This window comes from Haplochromis burtoni, unplaced genomic scaffold (genome assembly GCF_018398535.1).
Source record: "Haplochromis burtoni strain Fernald_Lab_line unplaced genomic scaffold, NCSU_Asbu1 Contig_145, whole genome shotgun sequence".
Taxonomy (NCBI): Eukaryota; Metazoa; Chordata; class Actinopteri; order Cichliformes; family Cichlidae; genus Haplochromis; species Haplochromis burtoni.
The window spans coordinates 117,302-129,542 of NW_024582506.1; the positions used below are offsets into that span (position 1 = coordinate 117,302).

The following is a 12,241-nucleotide window of genomic DNA, read 5'->3' on the forward strand; positions in this document are numbered from 1 at the left end:
AGGTATGAGAATCATCCAGAGACAATAATGAAGAAAAGAGAAGAAGGTAATCATGAAAGAGAGGTAAACGTGGAGCAGAGGCAAAAGATGGAAAGATCAACAGATGGAGAGGAAAAGGTAATTATGGAACAAAGCTGAGCACACGACCTACTGGGTTAGCATTAAAAAATACATTTGGAGCATTCTCAAAACAATTCACCACAGCATACCTGACAAACAAAAAAAAAAAGACTAATTTGAATTAGAAAGATTAAAAGGTAAATAGCCAGTTCCAATGTTGCTTTTTTTGTGAGACTTGACCACAATAAGTTTCTGAGGCTGTTAAAAAGCTGTTTTTGCAGGTGTAGGAACTGAACTCTAAATCTTATAGTGATCAAAATTCCTTTCTAACCACAAAACACATCCTCCCAGGTTCTGAACAGTTCGTGTTTCATATTTCAAATCAAACCAGTTCTCGAATCAAAGGCATTACCGCAGAACGCTGTGAAATGATATTAAGGGGGATTCTAGGCATTTGCGTGTCCTACGATACCTGATGTATCAGGCCAAGCGAAGCTTAGGTGGAGAGCGTAACTTGACACACAGCAGATTATTCTGCTGTTTACCTTCTTCAACTGAGTTTTTAAGCACACTGAATATACATAAACACAGGCTGACAGATAAAAAGACAGACACAGACTCTTCACACACAGAAACATCTAGACGTTGGATTAAGCACACATGCTCAGGTTACTTAAAAGAAGTTCATATTGACACACACGGAGCTGGACCACCCCTGCCTAAAGCAATAACACACCACCCTCCACCCTTTGGAGGAATGGTGAGGCTTTTCTTGCTGCTTAAGCAAGCACTGCAATGACTGTGTGGCAATGGTGGTCATATATGTGCTACAAGAGCATTTTATAACAATGCAATTACACAGACTATGCCTCATTTTGGAAGTATTCTGAACTGGTAATGGAATTCCCAGCGGGCATATTTGAGGGCACCAGTTACAAGAGGAGAACATTCCGAAATCACATGTTAACCATTTCACACATGACTGGGGAATGGTGTTGGTGGAGTCACACTTGAACAAAAATATTAATGGTTGATTTAGTGCACGTGCACGCACGCACACAGAACTGAAAACAAAGTGAGACCAACAAAAGTTACTTTTTGTTACAGTGCATGTCAAATCCCTTTTATGTAGAATCCAAGTAAGAGGCCCAGAAGTCACTCTACACTTGTTAAATCTACAAGGCAAAGATCGGAAAGGTGAAGAGAGGAAATAGAGATTTATATTTTTGTAACAAGTCCAATTGTCAGAGAGAATCAAAGAGGGGGGAAAAAAGAAGAAGAAGAAAAAAAAAGAAAGAGGCCCACAACGGCAAAGGGAAAACCACAATAAGAAGAAAAGTACCATGCTAAAACATAACAGAAAGTGGAAGAGTTTAAAGTTGATAATTAAAGCATACTGTATTAGTGATTCTATGATACTAAGAATTTCAGGCCATCCATCCGTCCCATGGGGGCAGCAGCCTAAGAAGACCTCCAGACTGCCCATCTCCACAGCCACCACCTCTAGCTATTATGGGGCGAACACCATGGCATTCTCAAGCCAGCTGAGAAATGTAATGTCACCAGTGTGTCCTGGGTCTAACCCAGGGCCTCATTTCAGTGGGACATGCCTAACACACCTGACCTAGGAGGCATCCTAGGCAGAGGGCCAAACAACCTCAACTGGAGAGCCCTGACAGCTTTCAGAGGAAACCAGTTTCCGTTGCTTGTATCCACGCTCTTATTCTTTCCGTCACTATCCACGGGCTGTGGCCAAAAGTGAGGGTGGGAATGCAGATTGAAGAGTACATCTATAGCATCAATTCACCACAGCAGACCGGTACTTCGCACTCATTACTGCAGATGCTGCACCAATCGATCTGTAAATCTCTTGCTCCTTCTTCCCTTCCTCTTGAACAAGACCCTGAGATACTTAAACTACACTTGGCAACTTATTCCCAACTCCAAGTGGGTACTCCACCCTTTTCCGTTTGAGTACTATGGGCTTAGACTTCTAGGTGCCAATTCCCATTCCAGCCACAGCCAGTTTGATTTCTGCATTTTAGTTTAGTTAGACGTTACCTATTAAAAGTTCTTTCTGACAGAGGTTTTTTTTTGTAGGTGAAAGATTTAAGAAACATGGTGTTGTCGCCTCTCCAACACCCTCCCAGCAGCAGACGACAACCCGGGTCTCTTAGAATTTCACTTCTGTCATTCTCTACACATTTACTTCTCACTTCAAGCAATTCTCATTCTCTTACGCGAAGTCTGTACCTTTGGCACAGAGTTTCTTCATAAATATCATTCTTTGGTTTCTCTCCTTTATAAATCATCTCTTTACTCCCTTTAGCTTGTCACATTTTTTGCTCTGTCCTCTTTTGTAATTCTTAAATGTATTGCTTCCTCCCCTTCTCACTCTCTTCCATCTTCCCTCTTCAGCCACAGTATGTAAGGAATCCCTGAGAAGGCAGCAGCAGTTCACAGCCAAACTTTACAACAATCAGTTATTTCTCTGTCGGCCTGTTCTCTACAATATGAGCACAGTCAAAGATTTCAGAAGGGCACAAACATTGTTTTTAATAAAATACACTTTCATTTATAATAAGAAAATCAGCTGCAAGTGGATGCACCACTAACAAAGTCACAAAATTTTGAGGCTTCCACAACAGATAAAAGATGAGCTACTGGGTGATAAATAAGAGAAGATGAAGATCAAATAGAACGTGTGAAGAAAAGAAAAAACTGAAAAAGATGGAGACAAGAAGGTGCAGAGTAGATGGGAAAAATTTCTCATGTGGCATTTTTAATTTGTAGTTTCTGAAAAAAGGACAAGACCAAAAAGTGGGTGAATGAAGAGCAACACTGAGAAAGGTTTAGGGTTAGCTTTGAGTTGAACTAATGAAAAAGACATCACTCATGGACAAAAGAACCCTATTTAGAAAGTGACTGGGAAGACAATGTAAACTATGATAAGAAGCAGGAACCTACAAAAAGCAAAAAAGTATTAAATACATTTCTCATAGGTTTTTTGATTTTGAACTGGGCTTTTCAGAGTGGTGCCTATGTCATAAGTAATATATATGTACACACTAAGGCCTGAGAACTTGTCTATGTCTAAGAAAATACGTTTGGTGTTAAAACGAAACAAGCATCATGTTTTTTTTCGGGTATGGACACAGACAGTAAGATGCAAAATAATCTAGATATACACTCACACACAGACACACTGATCCTCAAAGACCCTACAGTGGTAAATTTGGTCACGCAGTTGGAATAACATGTCCAACAAAAGAGCGCAGTGGACTGCCTGACAGCCTCCAGTGTGTTTGGCTTCAGATCCTTAAAGACATGTCAGTCAGAGCGGTTGTAGATTTGTATGTGAATAAGGAGGGGTTAGCCAATTACAGCTCCCCAAATAAACAGGGAATTAAACCAAAATCCTTAATAGGACCTTGAGGAGGGAAAAAAACACAACAAAAACTAACTCCACTTCCTTTTGCCCAACATGGCTACTGAATGGTGAGGGCACAAACCTTTATCTGTGTGGAAAAGGAACATAATATAATTGCCACGACAGAAAAAAAAATGAAAAGAAAAATGTGTGTGCGAAGAGTTTGGCAACTGTGAATGTTGTTTCCTCCTTCAGAGCTCTCTTATCTGAAATTGGAGCTGCTCGCTCTTAAAGGTAAAGAGGCACAAGTTCCCTTTTTAGCCGATTCACGTGGTGTCCCATCCGTACAGGAATTTGGCAGGAATTTGGCATTTTGCACCAGGAAGCACTGTTTTGAAAGTCGCTAAGAATGGATCAAGCGATTGTCTGAAGAGTCTGAACCACAGGTTTGAATCATCACCAGTTTCTCAGCTTTCTGACTAACAAAGACATTGTCTATGGACCCCCTGCAGTAAGGAGATGTGCGAGTGTATAAATTGGATTTATGACAGTAGTTTTTTTGTTTTTGTTCTTTTGCACCAACAGTAAACTCTTTGGGCTTCTTAACAGGTTATTATGCAACAATTTTAGAACAGTTTGAGATCAAATAGGGGTGCATCCAACAAATAAGCTAAAACAAACTTGACACCTCTTTGGTTCCTTCATAGTGGCATTTGTATCACGTGACGTATCAAGCACATATTCTGTCCTTTCATCCTGTAAAGAACTGATTGAAACACGGCTCATACAACAGACAATTTCTGACTTTGTTCAGATGCTTACCGTCACAGGTGAAGGTTACAGGCTGCTGAGAATCAGAGATTTCGATAGAAACCTTGACAGAACAGCTATTATCACCACCACCATTTCTCTGGGTAATGACAGGGCTAAGGACGAAGCCAGGGTTGGTTGCAATGTCATCATGAGGGAATTTGGAACGTAGGCTGGTAGGGGGAGAATAAAAATGTTAATAAAGAAAAAAAAAATCAGAATACAAACGTACAGCACTTTCTGCTGTTCATATTTTGGTCTACTTGGCCAGTGAAAATACATTAGGGGAAGCCAAGGCAAGCCAAGCATATGAATCAGCTGGCTTGGATGAGACTACTAAATGCAGGATGGGCAGTGTAACAGGAAAAATGGATGGAGGGGAGAAAGGAGAGCAAATCTGAATAGCACATTATGATTACACACATGGAAAAGATCCTATAAAATCACTGAAAACCAATTACTCTCCAGTCCCAAGAAGCTTCCATAAGGCCTCAAATTAGTCATCTGTAAGTGTCTGATGTTGACCGACAATGTTATGAAAATGCCCCCCCTACCCCCCCACCATGTTCTCTCAACAGAATCCATGCAAACCATTTGTTGACCCACAAGCATGCAGGGAAGTCGTTTGGCAAACGACAGTGGGTGTTGACTTTATTAACACAATGAAAATGGATTCTCCAAGCAGAGCGTCATCTTTACTCCACCCAAAATAACTACTGGAGTGAGAAATTCTGTACAGCCTCAAGCAATGAAGAGAATTGAAACCATGCAATTAAGCAAATGCATGCATGAAATTCTATATTTGGTAAAAGCATCTTTTTAGGCAGTTACAACCAACTAAAAGTAATTTCTGTGGCTGTGTGCTTCACTGCCTACAGGCCGCACTAAAGGGGCAGCCTTTGGATCAAAAAAAAAATGAAACCAACATCCAAGGGCAAAAAACTGCAGTTAGTGTAACTGTCACTTAAGACCATCTTAAAATTGACAGAATCCCACATGCCTAACTAAAAATGTTTATTTATAGCCTGGAACAAAAAAAAAGAAGCCTTTGGCCACTGTGGATCGTTTCCTTTAGAAAAACTATGAGGAGGGTGAATGGATCCTTCAACAGACAAGTGTCTCGACAAAGGTAGCAGTAGCCTGCAAGGACTCCCCTTAAACTTAACTATTGACTTGTGGCTCCACTCTTTCATCCAAAAATAGTGATTCTTTTGCTCTGAAAACCAATATGGCGAAGAACTGAGACTGCAAACGAGTAACATCTCCCTACATCCATACATTTCTCTACATCCATCATTTACACCGTTTTAACTTATGAGTAGAACTAATGGCTCCAACTTGTGAAGATCCTGTGGTATGTGAAACGTGACTTTGTGAGCGGTTTAATAAATTGTTTCATGTTTATATTTAAGCATATAAGAAAGGCAATGGCAAGCAGAGGGTTCTTACGATGCTATGTCTTCACAGAAGGCAACGATCTCCAGGTTCTGTGCATCCTGTTCTTCCAGGGCGTCATTCTTTACCAGAGCGTTTCCTTTTCCCTTCTCCTACAGGAGCACAGTCAAACATGTAGATACCAAGTCAGAGAACTAGAATAAAACATGAATAACCTACCTACATATTTCAAAAGACAAGCAGGGCACAAAGAAAGCAGCGGGGGTATGGCTTCAGTGGCATTCGCTTTTAGTACGTTCAATTAAAATCTCCATATATCAGTGTAAAGGTGCTAAGGTTTAGCAATGCTAAAGGTCTTCACGGTGATTTGTGTTGATTGTTGGTGGTGGACTATTGAAAGGGCAGTTTGATTAAAGACAGCTCAGAGCTATGAATCCTACAGGGAATGAACATGTCAGCAATGGCAAAAGCTTGATGCCTATATAGTTTTCCAGCTATTTTATGCTGCTGCCTCTTAACCTATGGTCAAGCAGTAGTTTGGTTCAAGTCAAAATAAACATGACAACAGCTGAACTGGATATTTCTTACACACAATTTTTTTTCTTTTTTAATCTCAAAATAATTTTAAGAAGTGAGAGTTCTAAATTTGTCTTGATCCAGCTCTGTCACTCACAGCCCAAATCCTGAGACAGCCCACTGGGAGTTACTCCAAGATTCCTGGAGGCTGGCCCAGTGCCGGGAACTCACAGTTACACTGTGCTCTTAACTGTGGTTCGACTGCCAGCAGCTGAGGAATGCACTTCCTGTGGTACAGGAAATGAGAAGTGAAAGGGTCCTGCCCCTTCCGGTGCTAGGCTCTAGGCGGTCTAAATAAAGTGCTCAGTCATGCGTTGGAAATCTGTGACTCTGACATCATTCCCAAAGAAGTCTGAGGACTGTGGGAAGGGAAAGAAAGAAAAGTGATGAAAGAAATATCTTAAATGCCATAATAAGAGTTTGGTTCTCCATTCAGAGACTTCTGAGGAATTCTGAATCCAGTTTTTTGAGGAGCTTGGTGGGGAGTATGGAGCTGAGCTTCTATGTTTTGATGACAATAAAACTGGACAATTAGCTTTTTTTTCTTTTTTTTTTTTTTACAGCTTGTAATGTCCTGCTAATTTAACCCACACAATTCCTTTTATGGGAATTTTTTTTTCAGATTTTCTTGAGCTGCTCCTGGATCAAGTCTTGTGGGTTTTATGGAAGTCATCACACAAGACTTGTGTAATGACTGAATAATTAAACAATACAAATTAAAAAATTAATGAACATATAAATGAACAAAAATAATAACAAACAAACAAACATACGGTAACAAAGAGATGGAACGTAGTCAGAACTGACTGGATTGCACTACCGGAAGGCAACATTGCAGACACTGAGGACAGCTACAAGTACCTGGGGATCCCACATGCAAATGAGAACCACTAAGAGGCTGCTAGGAAAGCTGCAACCACCAAGTACCTGCAGTGGGTCAGGCAAGTCCTGAGGAGTCACCTGAATGGTAAGAACAAGATCATCAACACCTACACCCTGCCGGTGATCAGGTACGCTGCTGGGATAATAGGCTGGCCAAAGGAGGAGATGGAAACCACTGACATCAAGACAAGGAAGCTCCTGACCATGCACAGAGGGTTTCCACCCCAAATCCAGCACCCTGAGGCTGTACACTAAGTGGAAGGAGAGAGGGGTTGGGGACTTGTGAGTATCACAATCATTGTCTAGGATGAGACAACAAACATCCAGGCGTACATCAGGAAGATTGTCACAACTGACCATGTGCTTAGTGAATACAGGCAGCAGAAACCCAAGAAAGAAGAGGAGCAAGGGGAGGAACCATCATGGAAGGACAGACCCCTGCACGGTATGTACCACCGGCAGATAGAGGAGGTAGCTGACATCCAGAAATCCTACCAGTGGCTGGACAAAGCTGGACTGAAAGACAGCACAGAGGCACTAATCATGGCAACACAAGAACAAGCTCTGGGCACAAGATCCATAGAGGCTGGGGTCTACCACACACGGCAAGACCCCAGGTGCAGGCTGTGTAAAGTTGCCCCTGAGAGAGTCCTGCACATAACAGCAGCGTGCAAGATGCTAGCTGGCAGGACATACATGGAATGCAAGTGGCCGGCATAGTATACAGAGACATCTGTGCCAAATATGGCCTGGAAGGACTGAGATCAAAATGAGATACGCCCCCTAAGGTGGTCCAAAATGACCCAACTAAGATCCTGTGGGACTTCCAGATACAGACGGAAAATTGGTGATGGTTACCCAACCGGACAAAGTGGTGGTAGACAAACAGAGGAAGATGGCTGTAGTGATAGAGCGAAGCGATACCAAATGACACCAACATCAGGAAGAAGGAACATGAGAAGTTGGAGAAGTATGAAGGGCTTAGAGAAGAGCTCGAGAAGATGTGGAGGGAGAAGGCAACAGTGCTCCCAGTGGTAATCGGAGCACTCGGTGCAATGACTCCCAAGATAGGCAAGTGCCTCCAACAGATCCCAGGAACAACCTCTGAGACCTCTGTAAAGATACTGTGCAGGACCATCAAGCTCCCAGGTCTCGGGTAGAGGACCCAAGGCCAAAATTTGGGACCAAAAATCCCTGCAGGGATGAAGTAGAGTGGGTTTCTGCCCTGCAGTTTTTTTGGTGTCAAACTTTGTCTTAAATATTATCATCTACACATTACTCTACTGGAGAATAGTAGCAAATCTGTCAACATGGTATGTCTGAACAAAACATAATTATCAAGGTTGATTAAATAAATAAATAAATAAATAAGGGTCAATTCTGTAACCCGAAAAGTACTGAGTGATCACATTTTCATATGTTTTACTTTCCGCATACGTGAAGGAATCTCGGTTCGAAGGGGGAAAAAGTTTTAAACAGCAAACAAACAAAAAAAATCAATAAATACATACAGGACAAACAGAGTGAGAGAGAGAAAGGTATCAAACAAAAAAGAGAATGAAACTAAAAAACAAAATAAACCCAAAAAACAGGATCAAAATTGCAAAAGGAAGAAAATGCGAGGAAAGGAACAAAGTAAACCTCAGAAACCCAGCAAAGAATGAGACCAGTAGAGGATATTTGAAGTGTTTATGTTTGGAGCAGGATTGCTGCACCAAAAACAAACATGAGCAGATAATCCAATGAGGTCATGTGAGCTGACAGGCATAGTACATCTCTCTCTCACTCACACACACACACACACTCACACACACACACACACTCACACACACACAGTACAGTGAGACAGGCCAGTCTTTGTTTTGGTTGATCAATTTTGTTAGACCCAGACTGAGAGATCCTGGTGTCCAGAGTCATGGGAATGGCTTCGTATGCTTCACGAGCTGATTAGTCTTTAACGCTCCGCCTCAGTTTACTGTGATGTGTGATGACATTGTGTTTCCGGTTTTACAGTCTGAGTACAAAAGATTATGATCGTCATGGTGGCTGGCCTTAAAGGACACAGAGAGTATGCTGTGGGACTGGTCACATCAAACCTATCAGTCATGTCTTGAACAATTACTTTCATCTCAGATTCTTACTAAAGACCAAATTTTCCACAAGTATACTGGTGTTACCAAATTTCTCCAATGAACGCACCAGTACACAAACTAGTCAAACACCCTTTCCTTCTAGTACAGCATGGTATTATTCAACCTTGCATGCTAGCTTTATTTGCATAACCTAGTTTTGAATGATGTATGCATTGATGGTGAGTGGATACTACATAAAAATGAAAAAACTTTAATATTAAAAAGGTCATGGATCCCATGACCCTTCGCCATAAACAATGGCTGACAATATAGGTAACGTCTTAAGAACGAAAAAAGAAAAGAAAGGCATGTTTGTTTTTGCCAGCTGAAAAGGAGCTGGGATAAGTCGAGTTTTCTCCAGCTTCAAAAGGAGATTTTCAACAACATTGGTTACCAGCGTTGTCTCACAGCGAGAAATTCAAATACCTTCATCAGGTCAGACTTTTCAGAGCATAATTTATATGTTTTTCAAGTGCCCATATGGGATTTTTCTGGCAACTGACTTCCTCACACATATTCCAGGACAGTCATTTTAGGCTAACTGGTGACTAGAAAAGTGATATATATATATATATCCAATAGTACAGGGGAGCAATGGTATCGACAGAGAATGTTGTGATCTGCGATGTTAGCCACTTAAGTAGCTTATGTGAACCACTCCCGTTGAAACTGCTGACCTTCACTGTTGCTTTCAAAGAGAGGAAAAGTCAAAGTACAAGCAAGATGACAGCCAGCTTCTGCTGATGTTGGGATTATACTCTGCTGTGTACATGAACACCATGAATAATGACTTCTTCGAAGTCCACCTGAATGGCATAACCATAGATTCTGCACTACAATTCAGTGTCTCTGTCTGAAAGAACCTTCCTGCTCATTCCCTAGCACACTCATGGACGGAGAAATTCCAACAGCAACATTCTCCGTTATCCAATACTTTGTTTCATTGTAATGTGTCTCTAGTTTAGAGAGTTTTCTACAACACACAAAGCATTCCCTTTTCATCACAATGCAATCACAAGTACTGCATTAACCACTGCAGTTGAAAGAAGCAGTCTTTTTTCTTTTCTACTGGTTCAGTTGTCATTTTCCCACCTACACTTTTACTCTCTTCATCAGCCATTCGTAATTCAGGAGCTTTCTTTGGCTTTCCCTCTCAGTCAACGCCCTTCTCATTCTCACATCCCTCTTATTGTGTGTGTGTTTTTAATAAAAGATAAAAGACATCTTTGTAATGTTATTTTATTTCTGGCAATTTGTTTACATGTACTCATGACAAGATATAGTTAAGGATTGACCAACTAAGCCAAAGAACAGAAAAAAGTTCTGCATTCAAAAACAATGGCTACTGCGATGTCTGCCTGTGCTTGAGGGGTGCCAACATAGCCACAAATGTGGTCACAGGTAACACTCAAACACTCTCAGAAAGGCACTACTAACTGTTGTCAAGCTTACCACTTTACAGACTTGCAGGACAGATCTTTATTTTGGTGCACAAAGGCTGAAAAATTACATGAATATGTTTTTTTCTGAAACCCAACTTTGGTGAGAATTTCTTCCAGCTAACAGACAAAAAGACTGAAACTTGTCACAAATTATTTCTCATAACTTTCCAAACCTGCTGAGAGGTTTGGAAAAGGTAGAAAATATAACCATCCTGAAAAATGTTCCTATTGGCTCGATTCAGTTCGGGGAGACAGGCTTGTTTGTCCTTGATGTCACGCATCAGTTAGTTGGCCACATTCCGCTTCAGACTGAGACACATCAATTATAAAACACAAGACTACTGCTTAATCAAAATGACATAGATGTAAAATTATCTGTCTTTTTTCCTGGGGTTATATACAACAGTTATACAACACAGGCATACTAAATAACACTGAAAGACATAAAATTTCAGTAATATCTTCCTCAGCAATTGTTTAACGAGAACACCTATGGCAGGGGTGTCAAACTCCAGGCCTCAAGGGCCGGTGTCCTGCAAGTTTTAGATCTCACCCTGGATCAGCACACCTGAAACAAATGATTAGCTCATTACCAGGCCTCTGGAGAACTTCAAGACATGTTGAGAAGGTAATTTAGCCATTTAAATCAGGTGCGAAGGACTCAAGGACGCATCTAAAACCTGCAGGACACCGGCCCTCGAGGCCTGGAGTTCGACACCTGTGACCTAAGGGCTTGAATCTATCCACGTTTTACCAACATTAAGACAGTGACTGACCAGAGTTATTTCTGAAGATGAGCAGCCATCTAAGGCATGCGAGACACATGGCCTAAATGTATCAGAGCACTTCAACTAAGTTCTTGTCAGACGGTCAAAATGCAGCTTTACCTCCAACATCCACACCTTTCCGCTGTCACAATTTGTAGTTTAGGTGATGTTGACAAATGCCTTCAGGAAAAGAGTACTTGAAAGTCTGCCTTGAGTCACAATCAAACATTTACTTACATTTACTAATTTTTATTTTATTTTAGGATAAAGATAAACTTGATAAACAGTACCAACTACTTCTGGCCTAGCTGACTAATATTAGCATTTAGGAAAATGGCAAATAAGATGACCCATATTTATGTGCTGTACCACATTGATTTCACACTGGTTGAATGTTCAATGAACATGTGAAATGCTGAAACACTTTTAGAACAATTTATTCTCAAGGGTGGACAGACAGAAAAAGACTAGCTCTGACAATTAGAAACCATAGCATGTCAACGACAAATGTGATGTGTAGTGTTGACAGATGAAATAATTGGTTACCAAGTTATGCAGTGATAAAAGCCAGCACCAATGGGATACCACTGGTTAGCATATAACCAGGTGGTGTAGTTGAGGTGTGCAGAAACAGCCACCTGATATATGCAACAAATGACAGCCCCCTGTTGCACCATTGTGATGTTTAGAGTAAGACAGATAAAACCCAATGCAGAATAGTGCGGCCTTACAGCACTTAGACCTAGAAAAGTATGTCAGCTGTCTAGAGGCCGTGTCACATTAAAATTACATAACCACATCCTGAAC

At 41.1% G+C, this 12,241-nt stretch overlaps 1 protein-coding gene across 2 annotated transcripts in view; it reads right to left on the reverse strand.

The window, feature by feature from the left end:
- The window catches only part of pik3c2a (phosphatidylinositol-4-phosphate 3-kinase, catalytic subunit type 2 alpha), a 45,357-nt gene that overhangs the window by 20,036 nt on the left and 13,080 nt on the right, over positions 1 to 12,241 (reverse strand). For both annotated transcript variants that reach the window (XM_005931624.3, XM_005931625.3), the window contains exons 3-4: positions 5,690 to 5,787; positions 4,253 to 4,413 (exon numbers count right to left, since the gene is read on the reverse strand). In XM_005931624.3, the coding sequence (XP_005931686.1) occupies positions 4,253 to 4,413; positions 5,690 to 5,787 (259 nt within the window). The remainder of the gene's footprint in view (positions 1 to 4,252; positions 4,414 to 5,689; positions 5,788 to 12,241) is intronic.